This window comes from Ochotona princeps, chromosome 11 (genome assembly GCF_030435755.1).
Source record: "Ochotona princeps isolate mOchPri1 chromosome 11, mOchPri1.hap1, whole genome shotgun sequence".
NCBI classification, from domain to species: Eukaryota; Metazoa; Chordata; class Mammalia; order Lagomorpha; family Ochotonidae; genus Ochotona; species Ochotona princeps.
The window spans coordinates 72,879,317-72,902,999 of NC_080842.1; the positions used below are offsets into that span (position 1 = coordinate 72,879,317).

At 53.6% G+C, this 23,683-nt stretch overlaps 1 protein-coding gene across 11 annotated transcripts in view; it reads right to left on the minus strand.

Annotated features, from left to right (window-relative positions):
• ADD1 (adducin 1) overlaps positions 1 to 23,683 on the minus strand; it is a 73,261-nt gene that overhangs the window by 6,324 nt on the left and 43,254 nt on the right. For 4 of the 11 annotated variants that reach the window (XM_058670332.1, XM_058670334.1, XM_058670333.1 and 1 more), the window contains exons 5-13: positions 19,591 to 19,671; positions 19,336 to 19,485; positions 17,457 to 17,600; positions 17,268 to 17,366; positions 16,321 to 16,497; positions 3,692 to 4,036; positions 1,525 to 1,626; positions 939 to 1,028; positions 205 to 297 (exon numbers count right to left, since the gene is read on the minus strand). In XM_058670332.1, coding sequence (XP_058526315.1) covers positions 205 to 297; positions 939 to 1,028; positions 1,525 to 1,626; positions 3,692 to 4,036; positions 16,321 to 16,497; positions 17,268 to 17,366; positions 17,457 to 17,600; positions 19,336 to 19,485; positions 19,591 to 19,671 — 1,281 coding nt within the window. The remainder of the gene's footprint in view (positions 1 to 204; positions 298 to 938; positions 1,029 to 1,524; positions 1,627 to 3,691; positions 4,037 to 16,320; positions 16,498 to 17,267; positions 17,367 to 17,456; positions 17,601 to 19,335; positions 19,486 to 19,590; positions 19,672 to 23,683) is intronic. The other 7 variants (XM_058670335.1, XM_058670341.1, XM_058670337.1 and 4 more) reach the window with 4 other exon arrangements.

Here is a 23,683-nt window from a genome sequence, read left to right on the forward strand (position 1 = left end):
CACATGCCGCCCGTGACCACACCGATCATTCTCAGCCATGACAGAAGAGCCGAAAGCTGAGTGGTGACAAAGAGGGAGGGGCAGGACGGCGCCTCCTACAGAGCCCGCACATGGCACACAGGTCGCCTGGTGAGGGAAGGGGTCGGGCCAGCAGAGGGGGAGCAGGGAGCAGCGAGGAGTCTCGGGCCGAGGGGAGGTGAGTACCTTTCTAACAGAGAGAGGTCTAGCGGGGCTAACAGTCTGCTCTGTGAGTGGGAGCCCTTCGATGGTCTCCGTACAGTCAGAGAGGGGCGCATCCTGCAACGGCAAACTCAGTGGTCAGCGCGCACCGGCCCGGCCTCGGGCAGCAAGCAGGGCGCAGCGCGGAGCCAGGAGCCAGCATGCAGTGGGGCGGCCGCGGCAGCACAGCGCCGCGTGCACACACCGGACAGAGACCAGCACTGGCCACTCCAGCACCGCGACGTCGGAGGTGCCCTGGCACAGTGTGGTGTGTTCACCTTCAGAGATAACTACTCACACAATCACCTTCCGGGTGCCACCAAGGACAGCCCTGTCCGGAACTATGTGTGACCTGGGCCACGTTCCAGGGTGGCCCTGTGCGCACACAGCGATGTGTACCAGGGCAGAGTTCATGAAGCCCACCCCAGGCGTGCCTGGCACAGCACTGCACTGGAACCAGGGGCACGCCAGGCCCCGAAGCAAGAGCCAAGCCCCGCCCGCCCGCCCGCATGCACCACGAGGCAACACCCTTGCATGCCGTGCTCGGCGAGTTCAGGGCACAGTGGCTGGCTTCCTCCTCCTGAGGAAGGTGCTGTGCACACACCGACCGCCTGAACACTTACCTGCTCCGGGCATTTGCTCCCCATCTAAGAGCACCTCTGGGACAGCCAGCCACAGCCTCACTACCCACCACTGCCAGAGAGACAACGAGCCCTCACCTGGACAAGGCTCCTGTCCATCAGCACGCCACACAAGACCTGGGACTGAGGGCCAGCTGTCTTGATGTCCTGTAAGTTTTGCTCTCGGATCTGGGAATGAAGAAACACAGGTCAACAGTAGAGAGGAGGCGCGAGTGTCCTGGGCTGCATGGCACACAGCTGGGCCCCCAGCTGGCGGCACTCGCCAGCCCCAGCAGGCATGACACAGGGCACATCCTGGGTGGTCCCCGAGCCTGCCTAAAGCTACTGGAGTGAGCTGCTCAAGGGCCAGTGGGTCAGGGATGGAGGGGCCATTCATTCCTGGCTCCTCACACCCATTGGAGACAGTTTCAGCGGACACACCTGCCGAAATGCAGCTTAACTGGGGAGACATGGACTTGGCCCAGGCTCCATGGCCTGTCGACACTGACGAGCCATGTTCTAACACACCAAGCCCAGCGCTCAGCTCTCGGAAGGAGCCCTGAGGGGCCAGTCCATTGCCCTGGCCACCGCCAGGCTCTGCAACTCCCATCTAGCCACAAGCCAGCCACAGCAGAGCAGCAGCACCCACCCTCCCCCACGTCCAGCACCCGGGGTCTGTACGCACCTTGTTCCTCATCTCCTGGACCTCCTTGGGGTTCGTGTTCAATGGAACAAACAGGTTAGGGACAGCAGAGGTGGAGGTTCTATGCCCATCCTCTTTAGTCCACTGCAATGGCAAGAACAGTTGGGAAGTCAGGATCGTGACCGCGACAGGGACTACCGACGGCACCCACCTCGTGCCACGTCTGGGCATGCACTGAGCGTCACAGAGAGGACTGAACCAAGGACACATCTCCTGGGCCACTCGGGACAGGGCCACACGGAATCCAGAGAAGTAGCAGAGACAGGCTCACAGTGACAGGCAAGGCCCCTTAAAGCCCGAGGCCTGGGGCCCTTGGACCAGCCAGGCGAGGCCCCACAGGCCCACTGGTTCACCCTCTCCGAGCCCGACCCCCAAACCAGCTGGAAGCGTGAGATGGCACAGGATGAGAAGCAGTGTGATGCTGCTCCCAGGGCAGGGAGAGAGGCAAAGTTTCGCGCTAAAACAAAGGAGAGCATCAGAATGTGCCGTTTGTGTAATTAGTTCAACCCGGAAGTCGGTGTGTGGGAACTCTTATACAGAAATAAGAGCTGGGTGAAGTGAAAATGCAACACTCTCCAGTACCAGGTACACCCAAGGGACTGGAGGCGTGCCACCGGCCGCCAGGCCGCCGAGGTGCCAGCACACGCCGCTGCAGGCCGCACCTTCTGCTCACGCGTTTTTACAGCTCTCCAATCAGACACCTAAGCTTTGGGGTCGAATTCTTTTTCTCAAGCATGAGGAGCACTGACCTTTAAAACAAGCCCATCCAGCAGCCAATGCCACGCCCCTCAGAGGACTCTTGCGAGGCAGTGAAGTAGCCATAAACCACAGGACTTGGAAGAAAAGCAACAAAACCACCCAATGTTCAGGCACTGCGGAGGAAGTGGGATGGGCATGGAGCTGGGTACTCACTGCCAGGAATCTTCCAGCGTTTTATCAAACATGATTTTCAGTCAAAACACGAAAGCAACCTCCAAAGCTTAACTTGTGAATCCAGTGACAACAGGCGTTAAAGGTGAAGTGCACCAACCTGGACCCACTGCACCAGTAAGAAGCCCTGGAGTGGGGCACACTGCCCAGACTGCCCCCCACACCTGCCACAGCTCAGAGTGGCGGCTGCGGCACCACGGGCGCACCTCAGAAAACAGCCGTGCGTAAGGCAGCACTGTGCCCACGTCGCCAGCAGAAAAGAGCATTGTGCTAAGCCCCCCACCAAGTGAGACAGAAAACACAACAGGGAAAGGCAGAAATAGGGGCGGGAGGGCAGAGGGCGGCTGGGGAACCGGAGACGGGCTCCACACCCGGCCATGGGGCCCAGCAGCTCAGGAGCACTGAGCACTCGCCCAGCTGGGCCTCAGGAAGACACCTGGGGAGACAGAACTTGTTTTTCCGACGAAGTGAGAACAATGCTGTGGAGGCAAGAGAGGCCCTGGCGCTGGTCCGGCTGCCCCCTGAGTGGGGGAGACTGAACTGGCACTCCTGAGGTAGCTGCACCAGCAGGTGCCTGGCCTGGCCTCCCTCTCCCACAAGGCTCCACGTGAGGGCTTTAGGAACAGGCCCTGCCAACACTGAGGGCCGGGCCGGCCAGGCTGTTCCAGCCCAGGGCTAAGGAGCAGAATGCCACAGTTGCAGGCCGTCGGAGCGACCCTCACTGAAAGTGTCAGTGCCAACATGAAGTACCCAGGGTGCTTCAGGCGCCCTGCGCCACGCCCAGCAGCAGGCGAGGACTCAGCATCTACTCGCATGCAACCGTCCATGCAGAGGGCGGCTGCTCCGAGCGTTCGGAGGCTTTGGGACAGAGGTGCGGATCCACACTGAGGACGGGTCAGAGAGCCATGAGGGCAAACTGCGTAAGAGACTGTGGAGGCGACAAGGACACTGCAGGGCTCTAGGAGGCCCGAGCGCACCCCAAGTTCAAGAACAGCGCCCACCCTCAGGGAAGAAGAGCTTAGGCAAACGAGCACAGGGGAGCATTGCATCTTAAGCAGTTTTAGACAGACAGCATTACTGAGTTTTATCTGTGCATAAAGCAGACTGGCTCAGATTAGAAGTGAGGAGGGTCGGGGGGCTGAATTCCCAAAGCCTCCGAAGCCGCAGCGCCCGGCTTGCTCTACGTCATCTAACTACGAACAGTAAGGTAGGCACAGACCAAGCAGTTGGTAATACAGCTTGGCACGCAGACACCGGACGAGAGAGACTGCAGCAAGGGTGTCACGTGATCGTGTGTAATGTTCGTCCACACCTTAGTCTTCGACTTGGGACTGCTCCTGCTCTGCCCTTCCTCAGAGGCCCCATCAGCCCGGCCAGAGCTCAGCCACTTCGTCTTCTCCCGCTGCTGCTTCTGAAAACTGTGTCTGAGGGGGGAGCAAGTGCCCGAGTCGCCATCGCTAGCAAAGGAGTGACCCGGGGCACTGGCAGGGCCTTCCTCGTCGCTGTGCTTCTTAGATTTCTCTCTCAGAGCAGGGTATCGGTAAGGATAGCCGGTTCTGTAGCCCTAGGACACAGAGAGAACGGAGGACAGTCACTGGAGCGCTCTCCCGACGGACCACGCTGGCAGCGCCATGAGGGGCCCTCCCAGAGCCACCACACACAGAGCGGATGCAGCGAGGCCGTGGCCACGCCCTCGCTCGACATGGAACGCACGGGGAACCAGACAACAGTCACCCAGACTAGAAACACCCAGGCTGCTGGGGTCCGTGCAGTAGGTGTGGACGACACAAAGGTGTGAAGAGAACAGCTCCCCTGTTTGGCAGGGCCCGGCGAATGTCTCTCTGACCACCTTGACGTAGTCTCACCCCCTTTTTGCATGGACACTCAAGCACCCCACTAAGAATTCTGTAATCTATTGAGGCATTGTTGTTTGCCCCTGAGAGATGGTTTTTGCAACTGATGTGAGCTTGAGAGTTAATGTTTCTGATAATGTCTTGGTGAGTGGGCCTTTGACAATTTACACACAGGAGCACAATTAAACCCATGCCATTTTTGGACACCTTATTGGGTACTTAACCATTGCCTCAGAATTTGGCCCAGACATGTAGCACTCCTTCTGGGAAGGGGCTTGAAAATATCCTAAATATTAATGCAAGTGATGGGAGTGAGAGCTGAAACTGCTACGGTTATAAGTATAGTTATTGTTATCTCAAAGGCTAGCCCGTCTTTGTAATTTTTTGGAGTATAGAAAATGTAACTGTTTTAGCCACTTTTATAATTTTAGCTAGAGGAATTAAGGATGCTTTTATTAAAGCAAAATGCTTTTGATTATTGTTTCATTGTTTATGGGGTTGTAGAGTCTATAGTTGTAGAGGGATTTAATATTTAAAACTTTTGTTTTAGATTTTACATTTTTCCCTTGTAACCTATTTTCCCATTAAATAATGGGTAAATTGTAGAAATAGAAATGTGGTAGGAATGTACTACTGATTAGCAGGTAATCAATCGCATGTGCCTTGGCCTTGGAGTCCTGGCTGTTGCTCCATGGCTACTGTTGAAGAATGAATAATGGCTTGCTTTGAAGAATATGAATACAGTATTTTGCAGAATTATCTTTAGGGGCACCTGCTTAGCCCTGAAGTGCAGACGGAATGACCAAATGTCTGTACATGCCCCGTTAGTCTTGAAGTAAAAATAGAACAATTAGTTGTTTGTGCAGAAGCTTGTGAGGCGTCTGAGTAAATAAAAAGGACAGCTTTTTCTTGAGCTGGTGTGAGAGCTCACCAAGTGACAGTGTCTGTGTCATTCTTTATCGCCGACTCCACGCACCCTTCCCGAGCTCCGAACTCAGCTGGAGCACAGGAGTCCAGCACGACTGGCAGGCAAGAGCTGAGGTTACACAACGAAATACCCCATGGAAGCACACAGGTGACTCACAAGACAGACACTCAATAAAAACAAACCACACGTGCAACAGTTACAGGCAGAGTCCTGCAGGAACAGGCTCAGAAGAGGCAGAGTCCCTCTTCAGAGCTAGAGGTGGGGGAGTGGGCTTCATGGGAGGGCAGAGACCAAACATGGGAGCCAGGGCCTGTTGAGACCTGCTGAGGGCCTGCTGAGGGCCTGCTTAGGGTCTGCTGAGGGCCTACTGAGGGCATGCTGAGGGCATGTTGAGGACCTGCTGAGGGCATGTTGAGGACCTGCTGAGGGCCTGCTGAGGGCCTGCTGAGGGAATGTTGAGGGCCTGCTTAGGGTCTGCTGAGGGCCTGCTGAGGGCATGTTGAGGACCTGCTGAGGGCCTGCTGAGGGCCTGCTGAGGGCCTGCTAGGTCCTGTTGAGGGCCTGTTGAGGGCCTGCTGAGGGCCTGCTTAGGGTCTGCTGAGGACCTGCTGAGGGCATGTTGAGGACCTGCTGAGGGCCTGCTGAGGGCCTGCTGAGGGCATGCTGAGGGCCTGCTTAGGGTCTGCTGACGGCCTGCTAGGGCCTGTTGACGGCCTGCTGAGGGCCTGCTGAGGGCCTGTTGAGGGCCTGCTGAGGGCCTGCTAGGGCCTGTTGAGGGCCTGTTGAGGGCCTGCTGAGGGCCTGCTGAGGCCTGCTGAGGGCCTGCTTAGGGTCTGCTGAGGGCCTGCTGAGGGCATGTTGAGGGCCTGCTGAGGGCCTGCTGAGGGCCTGTTGAGGGCCTGCTGAGGGCCTGCTAGGGCCTGTTGAGGGCCTGCTGAGGGCCTGCTGAGGGCATGCTGAGGGCCTGCTGAGGGCCTGCTGAGGCCTGCTGAGGCCTGCTGAGGGCCTGTTGAGGGCCTGCTGAGGCCTGCTGAGGGCCTGCTGAGGGCCTGCTTAGGGTCTGCTGAGGGCCTGCTGAGGGCCTGCTGAGGTCTGCTTAAGGTTCAGAGTTGATGACACCAATAGTCTGTAAGCCAGCCTGCTATGCACTCCATTTCAATTTAAAGTTAAACTGAAACTTAGGCTGGCGTCTTTCACCCCTGCTCATGCTTATTTATCAATTACTCATCATTTTACCTTCGAATTATACGTTAAATACCATGATGGTCTTCAAGGCCACATCAGTGCTGCCTCCCAGCAAATGTACTCAGGCCTACACACTGCTTTACAAGCTTACACCAATCCTCACACCGTGCCAGGCCAGTTCACCACCCGTCCCTGGGGCAAGGAGGGTGCTATGCCACCTGCCCAATTCCTGCTCTAAGCATCTGGTGGCAAGAGTGGACCTCAGTGGTCCCAGGGTCCCACTTCTTTAGGGGGTGATCTCTAATGAGACACATCCAGGGTGAGTAGCTGGACATCATCTCACGTCTCTCCAGGACTGGCACAGCCCCAGTTAAACCAGCCCCAACCTGAGGAAGCCTGTGGGTGGACCTGCCACTGCCACTTCTTCTTTTTTTAAAGATTTACTTATTTCAGGGCAGATACTAGGACACGGCTATTTTGTTTTTTTAAGATTTATTTTTATTGGGAAGGCAGATTTGCACAGAGAAGGAAAGAAGGAGAGACAGAGAAAGATCTTCCATCCACTGGTTCACTCCCCAAATGGCTGCAATGGCCAGAGATGGGCTGATCCAGAGCCAGAAGCCAGGAGCCTCTTCCAGGTCTCCCACGTGGGTGCAGGGTCCCGAGCCTTTGGGCCGTCCTCCACTGCTCTCCCAGGCCACCAGCAGGGAGCTGGGAGGGAATTGGAGCAGCCGGGACATGAACCAGTGCCCAGCAGGGATGCTGATGCTTGCAGGGGGAGGATGAGCCTGTTAAGCCATCAGGCTGGCCCTGGCATACAGTCAGTTAAGCTTCTTCCTGCGGTGCCTGCATTCCTTACTGGCACCAGTTAGAGTTCCAGCAACTCCACCTCCAACCCAATCCCTGCTAATGCACTTAGGGAACACCGGGGAAGATGGCCCGGGTTCTTAGGCCCCTGCCCCCACGTGCAGACCTAGAAGAAGCTCCTGACTCTTGACTTCAGACCAGCCCAACTCCAGCCACTGTGGCCATTTGAGGAGTGAACCGACCAACAGAAGAGCTCTCTGTCTCTCCTTCTTTCTCTGTAAACCTACCTTTTAAATAAAAATAAATATTTACAACATTATTTACTTGGGGTGGGGGCTGGTGCATTGGCCTATTAGGCTACTCCCCCACCCGCAGTATTGGCATCCCATGTGGGCGGCCAGTTCTAGTCCTGACTGCTCTAATTCTGATCCCGTTTCATGTAACAGCCTGGGAAAGCAGTGCAGGATGGCCCAAGATCATGGACCCCTGCACTCAAGTAGGGGAAATGAAGGAAGCTCCTGGCTCCTGGCTTCAGAGCAGCTCAGCTCCAGCCATTGCAGCCATTTAGGGAGTGAACCAGCAGACAGAAGAGCTCTCTGCCTTTCCCTCTTTCTCTCTGCAACTCTGACTTTAAAATAATGAACAAACCTTTTTTAAAAAGTGTCAAAAAAAGTTGTCAAAAACATCTATTTGAAAGAGAGTGCTTCCATCCACTGGTTCATTCCCCAAATGGCCACCACCGCCAAGGCTAGGCCAGACTGAAGGCACAAGCCAGCAGCTTCTTCCAGGTGTGCCATGTGGAACCGGCCCCGAGCACTTGAGCTATCTTTCCTTGCTTTTCCCAGGCTATTAGCAGGCAGCAGTCAGGAGAGATACTGACCGAGCCCCATGCTGGATGCTGGCACTGCAGGCGGCCGCTTTGCCGGCTGAGCCACAGCACTGGACTCAGCCGAGCCTGCTGGGGAGGAGCCAGGCCTGGCCGCACTCTGGTGGAAGCCTCTGAGGGTGGGGCTGAGGGTAGCTGTGATGGACTCCTGACCCACAGAAACCAGAAAAAAACAAATGTCACTAAGCTACAGGAAGCCACCACACAGCACAGCCATAGGTGTCCGCCAAGCTATCAGCACTGTCCCAGTAAACGACCGAAAGCTGAGCGTGGAAGGGCTTTCCAGGGCCAGCTGCGGAAAGGCCACCAACCATGCACAAGGTTAGGGTCGGGGTCTGTGGAGAGCGGGACTTTGCCCCAAGATGGCGCTTGTTATTGTCTTCTCAAGGCACAAAGGCAGTAAACAAGTTTTAGGAAGTTGTAGAAGATTGGTTCAAGGTCTCATGCAGTCTGCATGGTGTGCGCGTGATCAGAGTTGTGATTGGTGTGTGTGTGCGTGATCAAGGCTGTGATTGGTGTGTTTGATGCATGGCCAAGCAGCCCTGTTGCAACTGGCTGTTGATAGGGTTTTAACCTAAGTTTGAGAGAGAACAAAGAAGAAGAAGAACAAAGAGGAGTAGTGGTAGAGTAGTAGTAGTAGTAGTAGTAGAAGAGGAAGCCTGTAAATATGCTGTAGTTACTGCCCTTCTGTATTATACTTGGATTTCTTGTTTTGTTATGTTATGTAATTAGTTTGTCCTTCAATAAATCCTCATAAGAGCAAGCACCTGTGTCGGAGCTTCACTCGCTGGACGAGGGACCCCGTTATCTGGTGCTGTGGCTCGGATGATAAAAGTCAGCAGGTGAGTACCAAGAAGTTAATTAGCTGAGCAAATTGCTCAGGGAGTTGCTTACAGCTGCAATTAGTTTTCAACTGAGCCTTTGCTCAGGGAGTTTGCAACTGAGCAGATAGCTCAGGAAGCCGCTAAAGGGAAAAAATAATAATAATAAAATAAGTGACTGAGCGAAAAGCTCAGGGAGCTGCCTATCGGCAGGGGTGTGCACACCAATGATCGCGGTGAAAGCGACAATTTTTTTGAAATTTGCGGCAAAAACAAAAATTCTTTTGAAGCTCGCGGTGAAGCGACGATCCTTTCAAGGTCCTTTCAAGGTCGCAATAAGCGACGGAATGGGGAACTTGCAGTCTTCTGTAAAAATGCAGAATCTTTTGCAGAGGTTGCTGAAGAAAAATGGCATTCCGGTAAAGGCAAAAACAGTGCTTTCATTTTTACAAACAGTGCAGCAGCATGCCCCTTGGTTTTTAGAAGAGGGTATGCTAAATGTGCCACAGTGGGAACATCTCGGAAGGGATTTATCTAAAGCTGATCAACTTAAACCTCTCCCTCCGGGTACTGTGGGATTCTGGTCTCTGATTAAGTCTTGTCTGGTAGATAAGACAGATAAATTCAAGGAATTGTTACAAGAAGGTGAAGCAGCTCTCCGCGAGCTTCAGGAGGAAGCTTCTCAGCCAAGTAGTGTTGGTGAGAGAGCAGGACCTGGAAGTAGTCAGGATAGTGAGGAAGAACATTCGGGTGAGGAGCTGGATGCTGTGGCCAAGGGCACCGAGAAGCTAGCCTTAAAGCCGCCTAGAAAGGCCCGACGGACTCCTGTGCCACCCCCTGGGGAGCCTCCGGTGGCACCCAGTGCACCGCCTTGGCCACACTCCGATCCCCCTGGGTGGGCTGCGCCCAGTGAGGCAGTGAGGCCGCAGCCCAGGGAGGTTCAGTCATGGAATGATATTGTTGGAGCCAAGCAGGTTTTTCCTGTTAGAGAGGACCGGACCCAGAACCCTGCAGTTCGTTTGCATGACCCCTTAAATTTTAAGTTAATAAAAGATTTGAAGATTGCTGTGGATTCTTATGGGGTTCATGCGCCTTACACTATGGCTGTTTTGGATCAGTTGGCTGCTGATGTTTTGACTCCTGAGGACTGGAGGAATGTAGCCAAGGCCACTCTCTCCCCAGGCCAATACTTGCTTTGGAGAGCTGCTTGCCGAGAGCTAGCAATAGATATTGCCCGCCGTAATGCTCAGGCTGGGAACCCCACATGGAATGAGGAGGCATTATTAGGGGAAGGTGCTCATGCTGGCCAACAACAGCAGATTCAGTACCCTGAGCCATTGTATTTACAGGTTGCTAACGTAGCCACTGGAGCTTGGAAGGCAATACAGAATAAGGGTGATGTGCGTTATTCCATTGCAAAGGTGACTCAGGGACCTAATGAGCCTTATGCAGACTTTGTGAGCCGTCTCATGGAAGTGGCAGGGAAATTATTCCCAGATGTGGAACAAGCCATGCCTCTGGTAAAGCAACTTGCCTATGAGAATGCAAATAGATGGTGCCGTGAGGCTATACGCCCATGGAAGCATAAGCCACTAGATACTTGGATAAAACTCTGTAGGGATGTGCATGACCAAGTTACTGCAGGAGTAATTCAGGCTAAAGAGCAGGCTAAAGTCATCATGAATGCTATGCGACAGGAAAGACAGGCTGAAAGTCGTACTCACATTTGTTTTAAATGTGGGAAGTTGGGACATTTTAGAAGGGATTGTCGCCAGAGAGGGCCGGCTCGACCGACTTCGCGACCTAGGCTTTGCCAACGTTGTGGCAAGGGAAATCATTGGGCACATGAATGTAGGTCGATGTCCGATATGATTGGCCGTCCCCTGGTCAGAAGTTACAGGCCAAAAAACGGGCAGTGGGGCCCAGCATCCCGGGGCCCCTACAGAGCTTACGGGGTGCATCAGGACCCACAGGCACAGAAGGAGGAGTCATTCGCCGAGCCACACCTGGCAGCGCGGGACTGGACCTCTGTGCCACCTCCCACTTGGTACTGACTCCAGAGATGGGCCCACAAGCCCTGGAGACAGATTTCAAAGGGCCTCTCCCTGATGGTACAGTAGGAATAGTGTTTGGACGGAGCTCAAAAACTATGCGAGGTCTAGTTGTTCACCCAGGAGTAATAGATTCAGACTTCACAGGCATTGTCAAAGTTATGCTTTCTTCACCTAGAGGTATTACAGTTATTACTCCAGGGGAGCGCATTGCCCAATTGTTAGTTCTTCCTAGTTGCCATGCACGTTGGAGAAGTCGCGGTGCAAGTCGAGGTGATGGAGGTTTTGGGTCTTCAGGTGACGCTTTAGTCAACCTGTCTGTCTCCCTTAAGGATCGACCTTTGGCAACACTCATGCTGCGGGGGATCCCCTTTGAAGGGTTGCTGGACACTGGAGCCGATGTCAGCATTATCCGGCAGGCTGATTGGCCTAAAGATTGGCCCTTACGGCAATCTAGTCAGACCCTCCGTGGGCTGGGAATAGCTGACCAGCCACAGCAGAGTGCTTCCATCATTCCTTGGACTGACCGTGAAGGTCATAAGGGCTCTTTTCAGCCTTATGTCTGCACCATTCCCGTGACCCTATGGGGTCGAGAGGTCTTAAGTGCTATGGGCCTTCGCCTTAGCAATGAGTTCTATCAAGCCGGGAGCCAGCAGGCATGGAATATCATGGAGAATATGGGCTATTCAGGAAAAGGTCTAGGCAAAAGTGAACAAGGGAGAATAGAGCCAATTCCAATTAAACAACATCCAGAAAGGACAGGATTGGGTTTTCAGCCGGGGCCACTGCGCAACGACAACGACAGCCACTAAAGATCACATGGGTATCAGATGATCCCGTATGGGTGTCGCAGTGGCCCCTGACCTCTGAAAAGTTAATGGCTGCCCAATCATTAGTGTCAGAGCAATTGTCACTAGGACATATAGTGCCTTCAGTATCCCCTTGGAATACACCTATTTTTGTCATTAAAAAGAAGTCAGGGAAGTGGCGATTTTTACATGATCTTCGTGCTATAAATGCAACTATGCAGCCTATGGGTGCAGTACAGCCTGGAGTGCCTCTTGCCACCGCAGTGCCTAGAGATTGGTATCTTGTTGTGATTGATATTAAAGATTGTTTTTTCTCTATACCTTTACACCCCCAGGATTCTGAACGCTTTGCTTTCACTTTGCCCTCTATTAATCATCAGGGTCCTGATCAGAGGTATCAATGGGTTGTGCTTCCGCAAGGTATGATGAATAGTCCTACTATGTGCCAGTTGTATGTAGCTCAAGCACTGTGCCCAGTACGAAAGAAGTTCTCGCAGCTCTGCATATACCATTATATGGATGATATCCTTGTAGCAGGAAAGCAGAGCAGTGAAGTACAAGCCGCTCTAGTGTGTTTGAAACAAGAACTGGCGCAGTGGGGACTATATATTGCTCCTGAAAAGATTCAGGAGGGCACTAGTGTGAAATATCTGGGGCTGCAAATGACAGCCCGACAGGTTGCCCCATTACAGGTTAATATCAGAGTGGATGGTTTGAAGACTCTTAATGATTTTCAGCAGGTATTGGGACATATTAACTGGATACGTCCCTATCTGCGTTTGACTCCCAAAGACTTGGAGCCTCTGTTTCAGATTCTTCATGGGGATCCTGCTTTAACTTCCCCTCGCACGTTAACTCCTGAAGGGCGTGCTGCTCTTGATTTGGTTCAGCGGCGGCTTCAGGAAGCTCAGGTGGAGCGTTGCGATCCTTCACAACCTCTTTCAGTTTTAGTGATTCCAGAGAGCATCCCAGCTGCTTTGTTATGGCAAGGAGGACCATTGGTGTGGATTTATCTCCCTATACAACCCACTAAGGTCCTTGCTATTTTTCCAGAGCTTATGGGTCAAGTAATTCTTAAAGCTGTAGAGAAAGCTCGAGAAGCTTTTGGTATGTATCCTACTTTGTGTGTTACTCCTTATTCCAAAGAAATTATTGCCAATTTATCTCAAACAATAGATGTTTGGGCCATTTTGATGTCCTGTTTTTCCTTATATTTTGATACACATTATCCAGCCCATCCTTGGGTACAATTTTGTAAAGAAGTTCCTTTATGTTTTCCTAGAGTGGTAAGAAAGAGGCCTATTGAGAAAGCACGACTTGTCTTTACAGATGGGGCTAAAGGTGGTACTGGAGCAGTTCTTTTAGATACCCAAGTTTTCCCTGTTGCGGTTGCTTCTTCTTCTCCTCAAGCAGCGGAGTTGGCTGCTGTTGCCCTAGCCCTTCGGCTGGTGCCTGAGCCCGTAAATCTTCTTTCCGATAGCTTATATGTGGTGAATGCTGTTAGACGTCTTGAGATGGTGGAGTATATTTTGCCTCGATCCACAGTGCATGAAGCTCTGTTTTTAGTCCGTCAACTATTGTTGTCCCGGACTAATCCCCTCTATGTGGGCTTCATTCGGGCACATTCCAATTTGCCCGGGCCCCTGGCTGATGGCAATGCCAGAGCTGATTTTGCTTCTAGATTTCTTCTGGCATTCTCCGTGGAGGAAGAGGCAGAGCGTTTTCACCAGCGGTGGCATGTCAGTGCCAAGACCCTGGTGAAACGTTTTCCCATTTCTCGAGATGCAGCCTGCAATATTATTAAACATTGCCAACATTGTGTCCCTTTTCTTTCTCAGCCTCATTCTGGGGTTAATCCCCGTGGTCTTATGCCCAATCATGTATGGCAGATGGATGTTACCCATGTTCCTAGTTTTGGTCGTCTTTCTTTTGTCCATGTTTCTATTGATACTTGCTCTGGGGTTCTTTTTGCCTCAGCTCATACAGGAGAGAAAGTTCAAGATGTCATTTCTCATTGTCTCCAGGCCTTTGCAGCCTGGGGCGTTCCACGGTGTTATAAAACTGATAATGGTCCTGCCTACACAGCTAAAGCATTTAGCACATTTTGCTCTGAGTTTGGAATTAAGCATTCTACTGGCATCCCATATAATCCTACAGGTCAAGCCGTGGTGGAACGAGCTCATGCGGTAATTAAGGCCCTGTTAATAAAACAAAAAGGGGGAATTGGAGCCTCCTTATACCCAAAAAGCCCTAAACATCAATTGGCTCTAGTAACATACATTTTTAATTTTTTGAATTTGGATTTGGATGGTCGTTCTGCTGCTGAGCGTCATGCAGCAGGCCCAGGTTTTAGTAAGGATTGGGTGATGTGGAAGGATGTATTAACAAAACAATGGAAGGGCCCGCATCCTGTCCTACGACGGACGCGAGGTGCAGTTTGTGTTTTTCCGCAGGACTCGGACGGACCAGTGTGGGTGCCAGAACGTTTAACGCGAACAATAAGAAAATCAGAGCAAGATGAACCTGTGGATGTGGTGGATGCTGACCGGACTGATGTTTCTTCAGACGATGGAGGCGTGGACCCCAGGATTCCCGCTGACTAATTCTGCCACCGCCAAGCCTGTACCCTGACGTGGTGTTATGGAATGGCAGTTTATTATTTTCCTCAAGTTACCAAAGTGCTATGTTCCTTTCATGTGTTACCTGTGTTGGTTGATTCCACTTTTCTAAGGCCTCAAATTGATGGAACTCATATTGATGAACATAATGTTACATTTCAATTGCAAGATTGTGTTCCTACAGATGGAGGTCCAGTGTGTAATGGTCTTGTTCGATCTGTAGAGCCTTGTTTGTTAACACATGCTATTAATGTATGTCATTTTACTGTGTTTCCGGCAGCTAATTATTCTGTGTTGTATGAAGTTAAGCCTCAGTATATTTGCTTAGCTAATGCTAGGTCTGATGAATTGGCATTTATGGGATTACCCTCTCCATTTGTTGGGTGCATTGAGCACCTTGAGGTTCTTTATTGGTTTGGTGATATTTTTTATCTGTTGCCTAATCTGGTGGAGGATGTTCAAGTTTCTTGGACGCCTCGTGTGTTGCCTCTGCCATCAATTACTGTTTCTTTGCCCATCGCACAAATCCTTCAAAATTCTGAACAGTTGAAAAATCATTTGAAGCGTAATGAAAAACAGTTGGAAGAGTATCAAGTAGCCACCACTATAACTAGTGGCAAGTTACTCCAAGTGCAGACCGCTATAGAGCATGATTCCAATAGTAGATGGTGGGATTTTCTCTTCTCTAGCCCTACCGCCACGCATCATTTTTCTGGAGTGTTTATTTTTCTGAGCTGTGTGTTTGGTGGTTTAGTGTTTTTGTGTGTTTGCAACTGTGGAATGTATGTGTATACCAAGAATCAATCGCGTAAGAACCTCCTGCAACAGCAGATCCTGGCTCAAGCCGTTCTCGCTCTCCAAAAGAATGATTCCCCTAAAGTATGGCTTAACATGCTGGATCGGTAGTCAATGACGGGTAAGTATCCAATAAGGCTTTACCAACCTAAGACAGGCGCCACGAGCCAGGTGGTTAGCCGATGACGGGTAAGGGAAGCTGAATTTGGAACACCTAAGACAGGCACGATCCCTTAGTTAATAAAACAAAAAGGGGGAATTGTGGAGAGCGGGACTTTGCCCCAAGATGGCGCTTGTTATTGTCTTCTCAAGGCACAAAGGCAGTAAACAAGTTTTAGGAAGTTGTAGAAGATTGGTTCAAGGTCTCATGCAGTCTGCATGGTGTGCGCGTGATCAGAGTTGTGATTGGTGTGTGTGTGCGTGATCAAGGCTGTGATTGGTGTGTTTGATGCATGGCCAAGCAGCCCTGTTGCAACTGGCTGTTGATAGGGTTTTAACCTAAGTTTGAGAGAGAACAAAGAAGAAGAAGAACAAAGAGGAGTAGTGGTAGAGTAGTAGTAGTAGTAGTAGTAGAAGAGGAAGCCTGTAAATATGCTGTAGTTACTGCCCTTCTGTATTATACTTGGATTTCTTGTTATGTTATATTATGTAATTAGTTTGTCCTTCAATAAATCCTCATAAGAGCAAGCACCTGTGTCGGAGCTTCACTCGCTGGACGAGGGACCCCGTTAGGGGTCTTCCCTGTGGCCCCTTCACAGCCCAGCTCCCCCGAGGAGCACAGGAGCAAGCGAAGGCGCCCCGTGGCTTTGCTCCCGTGTCCTAAAGAAAACCTGCTCTCAGGGGAGCAGGCGTTAACTAAACCATGTTGTGCCACAGCTCCTGCAGGAAGTAGCGTGGGGCAGGGGGGACGGTCAATTCCCACGGAACACGGTATGCAGTCCCCAAACACCCAAACGCCCAACTGAGGTGGAGTGACAGAGGTAGGTTGACTCCAGTCCCCAGCCCAGGACTGTCTCAGAGCTGAGACACCAGTAATGCTCACAGACCCGCCCCAGGTCTTTCAGCTTGACCACCAAGCAGCTCCTCCACCCTTACCAGGTTGTCCAGCATCCGCATGAGGGCCTCAAACTCCTGCTCGCCCATCTGCCACTGAGGAGACAGTGCAGGGCCTTCCCCTGCAGGGGACCCTGGAGAACGGGACTTGGCTTTGTACTTCCCAGGGTCCAGCAGGACTAAGTTGTCCGGTCCTCCTGTGCTGGCCAGAGTCCGAACCTTAAACAGAAGAAGCGAAAGCATAAGCTGAGCTCTGCCTTAACCCTAAGGCCCAGAGGGTCAGGGGCCTAGGAGGCTGTGGGAGGCTGAGGGAGGCTGTGGGAGGCTGAGGGTGGCTGTGGGTGGCTGCAGGTGGCTGAGGGTATATGTGGGCAGTTGTGGGCGGCTGTGGGCGGCTGTGGTTCAGGACCTGTGCAGGAGGAAACAGCCCATCACCAGTCTACTTCTGGAGGTCTCTGTTAACCTGGTGAAGCACCGGCATTCATGGTGGAGAAAAGTGAAAGCACCTTCAGCTCTCTACAAGGGACCTGGGCCCTCGCCCGTACCAGAGGCCTGGCCAGCCAGACAGCGCGACTCTGGGGCAGAGGTGACCTGGGCCCTCACCCGTACCAGAGGCCTGGCCAGCCAGTCAGACAGCGCGACTCTGGGGCAGAGGTGACCTGGGCCCTCACCCGTACCAGAGGCCCAGTCAGACAGCGCGACCCTGGCGTAGAGCGGGCAGCTGGCAAACTTTTCCAACTGAGACCCTGAGGGCAGCCCTCCCTGCCACAGCCTTCTTCTGGGAAGGCCACATAGAGCACCTGCTACTAGGTCTGACACACACCAGCACTCCCCAAAGGGCCCAAGTCAGAGACGGAAAGCCCAGGCCTCTTCATCAGCTCAAGCCAAACAGCGACATCTGTCCTGGGCAGTCTTCACTACCATGCGCTCCTCACAGGGACTGCACAAGGACTCGGCCCTGCGAGGCCCCGGGTGCGGCCAGCACTCACCTGGATTTCACAGGCCACCACAAGGTTGTGGATGTAGTAGAAGGCCTCCTCCACGCTCTCTCCCACAGACACGAGCCCATGGTTGCGGAGAATGAGAACCTGAAGGGAAGACGAGGGAGCTCTGGGGAGCCTGGCGAGAGGCCAGCCCTCCCCACTGCCCCTCACATGCCAGCACAGACACGCACTGACCTTGCTCTTAGGCCCCAGGTTCTTCTGAATCAAGACCTTCTCCTCCTCATCCACCAGGATGCCGTGGTAGTCATGGTAAGCCACTTCGCCAAGGGAAAGTGCCTCCGGGGAGATGGGCAAGAGGCCGCACTTCATGGCAGACACCTAGGGAGCGGAGCAAGCAGCCACAGTGAGGAGGGCGCAGGAGGCCCAGTGGGGGGGGGCTGCCAGGCCTCCTACAGGGGACTGCACTCCCACGCCACCCAGAGGAAGCACAGCGAGCACACAACCGCTGGGACCTCAGAAAACACCCACGGGTCTGGGTCCCTGCTGTGTCCACTTGGACCCAAGGCGTGCCGCCTGAGCCCACAGCCGAGCCTGGAAAGGAAGCCGTCTGTCTGGAGGCTGCTGAGCACAACTCAGGTGGGGCCAGGAGGAAAGCAACCTGTCCTCTCCTCTCCGATGAGTTAAGGAAGGGAGTCTAAGCAGGTGTTTGCCTCCAAACACACCAGCTCTGAGCCTTGTCCACGAGGCAGCAACATGACCTCAGACCAGCAGGCCACAGAGTACATAACAACTGCAAGCATAATTCCACAGAGAGAACTTTCATTCCTGTGGTTCTTCCCAACGTGCCAGCCTCTGTATTGTGCGCCAGGCATCGCGGCACACCCACAGGTCACGTCCTAGCTACTCCACTTCTGTTCCAGTGTCCAGATGCGGCCCCTGGGAGGCAGCAACGATGCCCACCCACAGGGGGACTCAGGGAACTGGGGTGAAGAAAACGGCCAGCCATGCTTAGGGACACCTGGAATAGCAGCTTCAGGCTTTACCCCGCTAGTGAATTACCTAGCAAATACAACTGACTCTGAGATCAGGAGCCATGTACAAAGTGAGAGAGGCAGGAGCAGGGGTGGAGACGCACAGTGGGACGAGCAGGGCTGGGGTGGAGACACACAGTGGGACGAGCAGGGCAGGGGTGGGGATGCACAGTGAGATGAGCAGGGCAGGGATGGGGACACACAGTGAGAGGAGCAGGGCAGGGGTGGGGACGCACAGTGAGACGAGCAGGGCAGGGGTGGGGTGGGGACACACAGTGAGAGGAGCAGGGCAGGGGTGGGGTGGGGACACACAGTGAGAGGAGCAGAGCAGGGGTGGGGTGGGGACACACAATGAGAGGAGCAGGGCAGGGGTGGGACGCACAGTGAGACGAGCAGGAGCAGGGGTGGGACACACAGTGAGAGGAGCAGGAGCAGGGGTGGGGACACACAGTGAGACGAGCAGGGCAGGGGTGGGGTGGGGACGCAGCTACAGATCTTTATCCTGTGACTTCACCTGCCATTCCACACATCCTAAAGATTTTATTTTATTCATTTAAAAGACAGAGACAGAGAGAGACACTGCACGTGCCAGGCTGCACCCGTTCTAGGTCTTGGTTCGCGTCGTTGGCCCAAGCCTTCCCAGGCACATTAGCAGGAAGCAGGATGTGAAGTGAACTCAAATCACTGCTCACCTGGGATCCTGGCATGCAGGTAGCAGCCTAACACATGGTACCACAACCCTGGCCCTAGACACCTCATCTAGGGGGAGCCTGGTGTCTGGGCCTCAATGTCCCCGTTCTCCAGGCCAGCACACACGTCCCTCACATCCTAATGACCCTTCTCTGAGCCCACAGCCCCAGCCCCGCCGTCTCCAACAAGTAGGCACTGCCACAGCCGTCGCTCTGACATGTCACCCCACCTCACACCAGACACACCTGATCCAGCTTTACATTTGGCACAGGAATTCAAACAGATCCTTCCACAGGAAAAGAAACATCTCCTAAGAGTGTCACGGTGCCGGGAGGACATGAGGGATGCTGACTGCAGCACCCCAGCACACGCTGCGGGCAGCACGGACTCACCGCGGCGCCCGCGGGCGTGTGGGTGTGCACAATGCACCTCACGTCTGGCCGTGCAGCGTAAATCGCCGAGTGCAGTGTGAACCCGGCCTGGTTCACGCCTAGGTTAGTGCTTCCACGGTCCACAATGTCACCTTGGAGATTGACCTTGACCTGAAAATAAAGAAAAAGGTCAGGATGCAAAGCAGCCCAGACAGCGAGTGCAGCTTCGTCAACAGACCCACAGGTGACACAAACGCCAAAGACAGGCCGTCTTACCAAGCTGGACGCCGTCACCTCACTGTAAAGGAGTCCAAAAGGCACGATGAGGAAGTGTTCCTGCTCAGAGCTCACTCTCGTCTGCGGGGACAAAGGCAGAGCTGGCACACGACTCTGGTATCACCACCCTGCACGGACCTCCTGCCTGGCCCCGTGGGTGTGGGGAGTGCTGGGGCGTCAGGTGAGCCTATGGGGGGACCTCCTGCCTGGCCCCGTGGGGTTTAGGGAGTGCTGGGGCGTCAGGTGAGCCTATGGGGGGACCTCCTGCCTGGCCCCGTGGGTGTGGGGAGTGTTGGGGCGTCAGGTGAACCTATGGGGGGACCTCCTGCCTGGCCCCGTAGGTGTGGGGAGTGCTGGGGGCCCTCCAGCACTGGGTCTACGCAGCGCCAGGAGACCCAAAAGCTTCCGAACAACACCATGTAGCAACCTGTCAAACACAAAGGCAGCGTCTCACACACACTACAACATCTCAGACACACCACGTCTCAGACACACCACAACGTCTCAGACACACCACGTCTCAGACACACCACAACGTCTCAGACACACCACAACGGTCCGCGTGTGGATGACCCCGCAGCCTCTGCCAGTGACCCCCAAATTGCAGCAGCTCAGGCACCAAGGTACCACTCCTCGGAGCACAGCACCAAACCAACCCTTAGGCCCTGAAGTCAGTGACTCCACCACCTCCCTGACCCTACAGAATGACGGACAGCACAATGCCACCCAAGACCAGGCTCTGCCCGGCCCCTGGGCCAGGCCACTGCCTACGGATCTGGTGCACCCTGAACAAGAGGACCACATGGAAAAACAGTGCTGCCCGCAGAGACTGCCTCGCTTCACAGTGAGCTGGGTCAGACAGACAAGACTGCCTGTGATGAGAACGGGGGTCCTAGCAGGGGCAGGAAGGGGGACTTAGTGTTCACTGGACAGCACTTGATGGACACAGCCTGACTTCTCACCTAAAGCAGGGAGCTCCCCCATGAGCCACACAGAAACACATCCAGGCCTGCCCAGGCAGTTGTAGCGCTGGGCAAGTATCTACAGAGAGCTGAGGTGTCACAGGCTCCATGGTGCTGCGGTAAACACATGGGCAATCCGTGCAAAGCAAATGTCAACAAGTCCTCGCCAGACATCTGTCGTCTTGTGCCTCCCAGTGTTCCTTCTAATGTGCCGCGCTGAACACACAGAACACACAAAACACACAGCACAGATCACACAGCACAGATCACACAGTTCACACAGCACATATCACACAGCACACAGATCACACAGCACAGATCACACAGCACAGATCACACAGCAGATCACACAGCACAGATCACAAAGCACAGATCACACAGTACAGATCACACAGCACACAGATTACACAGCACAGATCACACAGCACTAAGATCACACAGATCACACAGCACAGATCACACAGCACAGATCACACAGATCACACAGCACAGATCACACAGATCACACAGCACACAGATTACACAGCACAGATCACACAGCACACAGATCACACAGCACAGATCACACAGCACACAGATCACACAGCACACAGATTACACAGCACAGATCACACAGCACACAGATCACAAAGCACAGATCACACAGCACAGATCACACAGCACACAGATTACACAGCACAGAGATCACACAGCACACAGATCACACAGCACAGAGATCACAGATCACACAGCACAGATCACACAGCACAGGTCACACAGCACACAGATCACACAGCACAGGTCACACAGCACACAGATCACACAGCACACAGACCACACAGCACACAGATCACAAAACACACAGAACACACGCCAGACAGAATCACAAATATGCCACATAGATCACACAGCACACACCACACATAGCACACTGCACAAGACACGCAGCATACAACACCTGCCTAACACACAACACCAGACAAGCTCCACCCACCCTCAACACTGTGTGGTTCTCAAGCCTTTCAGACCACCCCTCTCCCCTGAGGTCCATGATAATGCCCATTACACCTGATTCTCTCACAAGATCCACAGCAGGTTAAGTCTTGAGTTTTAGACCCGGCTGGTAGCCTAGTGGCTATAGTCCTCGCTTTACATGTGCCAGGATCCACAAGGGCACCAGTTCGTGTCCTGGTAGTCCTGCTTCCTACCCAGCTCCCTGGTTGTGGCCTGGGAAAGCAGACAAGGACACCCCAAAGCCTTGGGACCCTGCACCCATGTAGGAGACTTGGAAGAGGCTCCTGGCTTCAGACCAGCACAGCTCCAGCCATTGTGACCTCTTGGGGAATGAATCAACGAACAGAAGATTTTCCTCTTTGGTTCTTCTCCTCTCTGAATATCTGATTTTGCAATAAAAATTAATAAATCTTCAAAAATAAAAAAAGGCTCGAGTTTCAGTCACTGCTCTGCCAAGAACTGGCTCCCCTGAGCCTGACCATGAGGACCCGGCTTCCCCCCCAGCCAGGGCAGCCCTGCACCTCCCGCTGCAGCACACCACTGCCACACCAGCGACCCGCTCCCTGCAAATGCTGGGAGCCACTTCTCTGCTTCTAGTGCTTCCAAAGCATGCGTGTAACCCCCGCCTCCTGCCAACAGCCTCCCGGCAATGGAGGAACCACTCCTGCTGCTTCCATTTGCAAAAGCATGCTGGATCTCACTTCACCTACAGCAAAAACTAGGCAACTGCCCTAATCCCCACCCCTGCCCACAAATAAAACAAGGTCAACAATTTCTGATTTATTGATTGAAATGAAATAAAAGTCAGGGGTGTTTTTTTTTTTTTTTTTGGCTTATTTAAAACCTTTTTATTTTGAAATCAAGCATGTGGGAGTATTTAGAAGGCTATGACTACCTAAACATAATGACAGATCAGAAACGTGCCCATCAAGCAGCTAAGAGACAGCAGAACTCTAACGTATCTGTGGCCATGTTTTGCACACTGCTGCAGTGGGCACTGTGCTCCGCACCAGCTTGCTCCATGGTCATTCCTCAGCACACAGAGCGCCCAGAGTGGGGTCCCGCGGGACACACACGGCAGTGAGCCCTTCTCCCTGCAGTGCTGTGGCCTCTCCTCAGGGCCCTCTCCTCACCACTGGCCTGGATGCCTGCGCCTGGCCAGTCTATTCCTACAGCAGCAGACATGCTTTTGAGCTGCCACTGCTGTTTGTTTGTTTGTTTAAGATTTGCTTTTATTTGAAAGGCAGATTTTTAAAAAGATTAACCAGCTGAACTATTGTGCCAGCCCCTTGAAAAGCAGATTTAGAGAGAAGCAGAAACAGAGTGAGATTCTCCATCCACTGGTCTACCCCGTAAGAGGCCATCACAGCCTGAGCTGAGCCAATCTGAAGCCAGGAGCCAGAAGCTTCTTCTGGTTCTCCCACATGGGTGCAGGGGTCCAAACACCTGAACCATCCTCCACTGCTCTCCCAGGAGCATCAGCAGGGAGCTGGAGTGGAAGTGGGGCAGGTGGGACTTGAAACAGCAGCCACGTGAGATGCCTACATGGCAGGCTGAGGATCAGGCAGCTGAGCCACCACACCAACCCCTCCATTGTTTTTTTTTTTAAGATTTATTTCTTTATTTGCAAGGCAGAGCAACAGCGACAGCAGGAGAGACACAGACAACCCTCCATCTGCTGGTTCACCACACGTAATCCCAATAGGCAAGAAGCCCAGGGGACTTGCCCTGCTCTGTCTCGTCATGCAGGGCAACATGGAGCAGGACAGCCCTTGCCCCCGGCTGGCTGCACCCTGTGAGCAGGAGAGTCCCCGGCTGGCTGGCTGGCTGGCTGTGCCCTGCAAGCACGAGAGTCCCCGGCTGGCTGGCTGGCTGTGCCCTACGAGCAGGAGAGTCCCCGGCTGGCTGGCTGGCTGGCTGTGCCCTGCGAGCACGAGAGTCCCCGGCTGGCTGGCTGGCTGGCTGTGCCCTGCGAGCACGAGAGTCCCCGGCTGGCTGGCTGGCTGGCTGTGCCCTGCGAGCACGAGAGTCCCCGGCTGGCTGGCTGTGCCCTGCGAGCAGGAGAGTCCCCGGCTGGCTGGCTGTGCCCTGCGAGCAGGAGAGTCCCCGGCTGGCTGGCTGTGCCCTGCGAGCAGGAG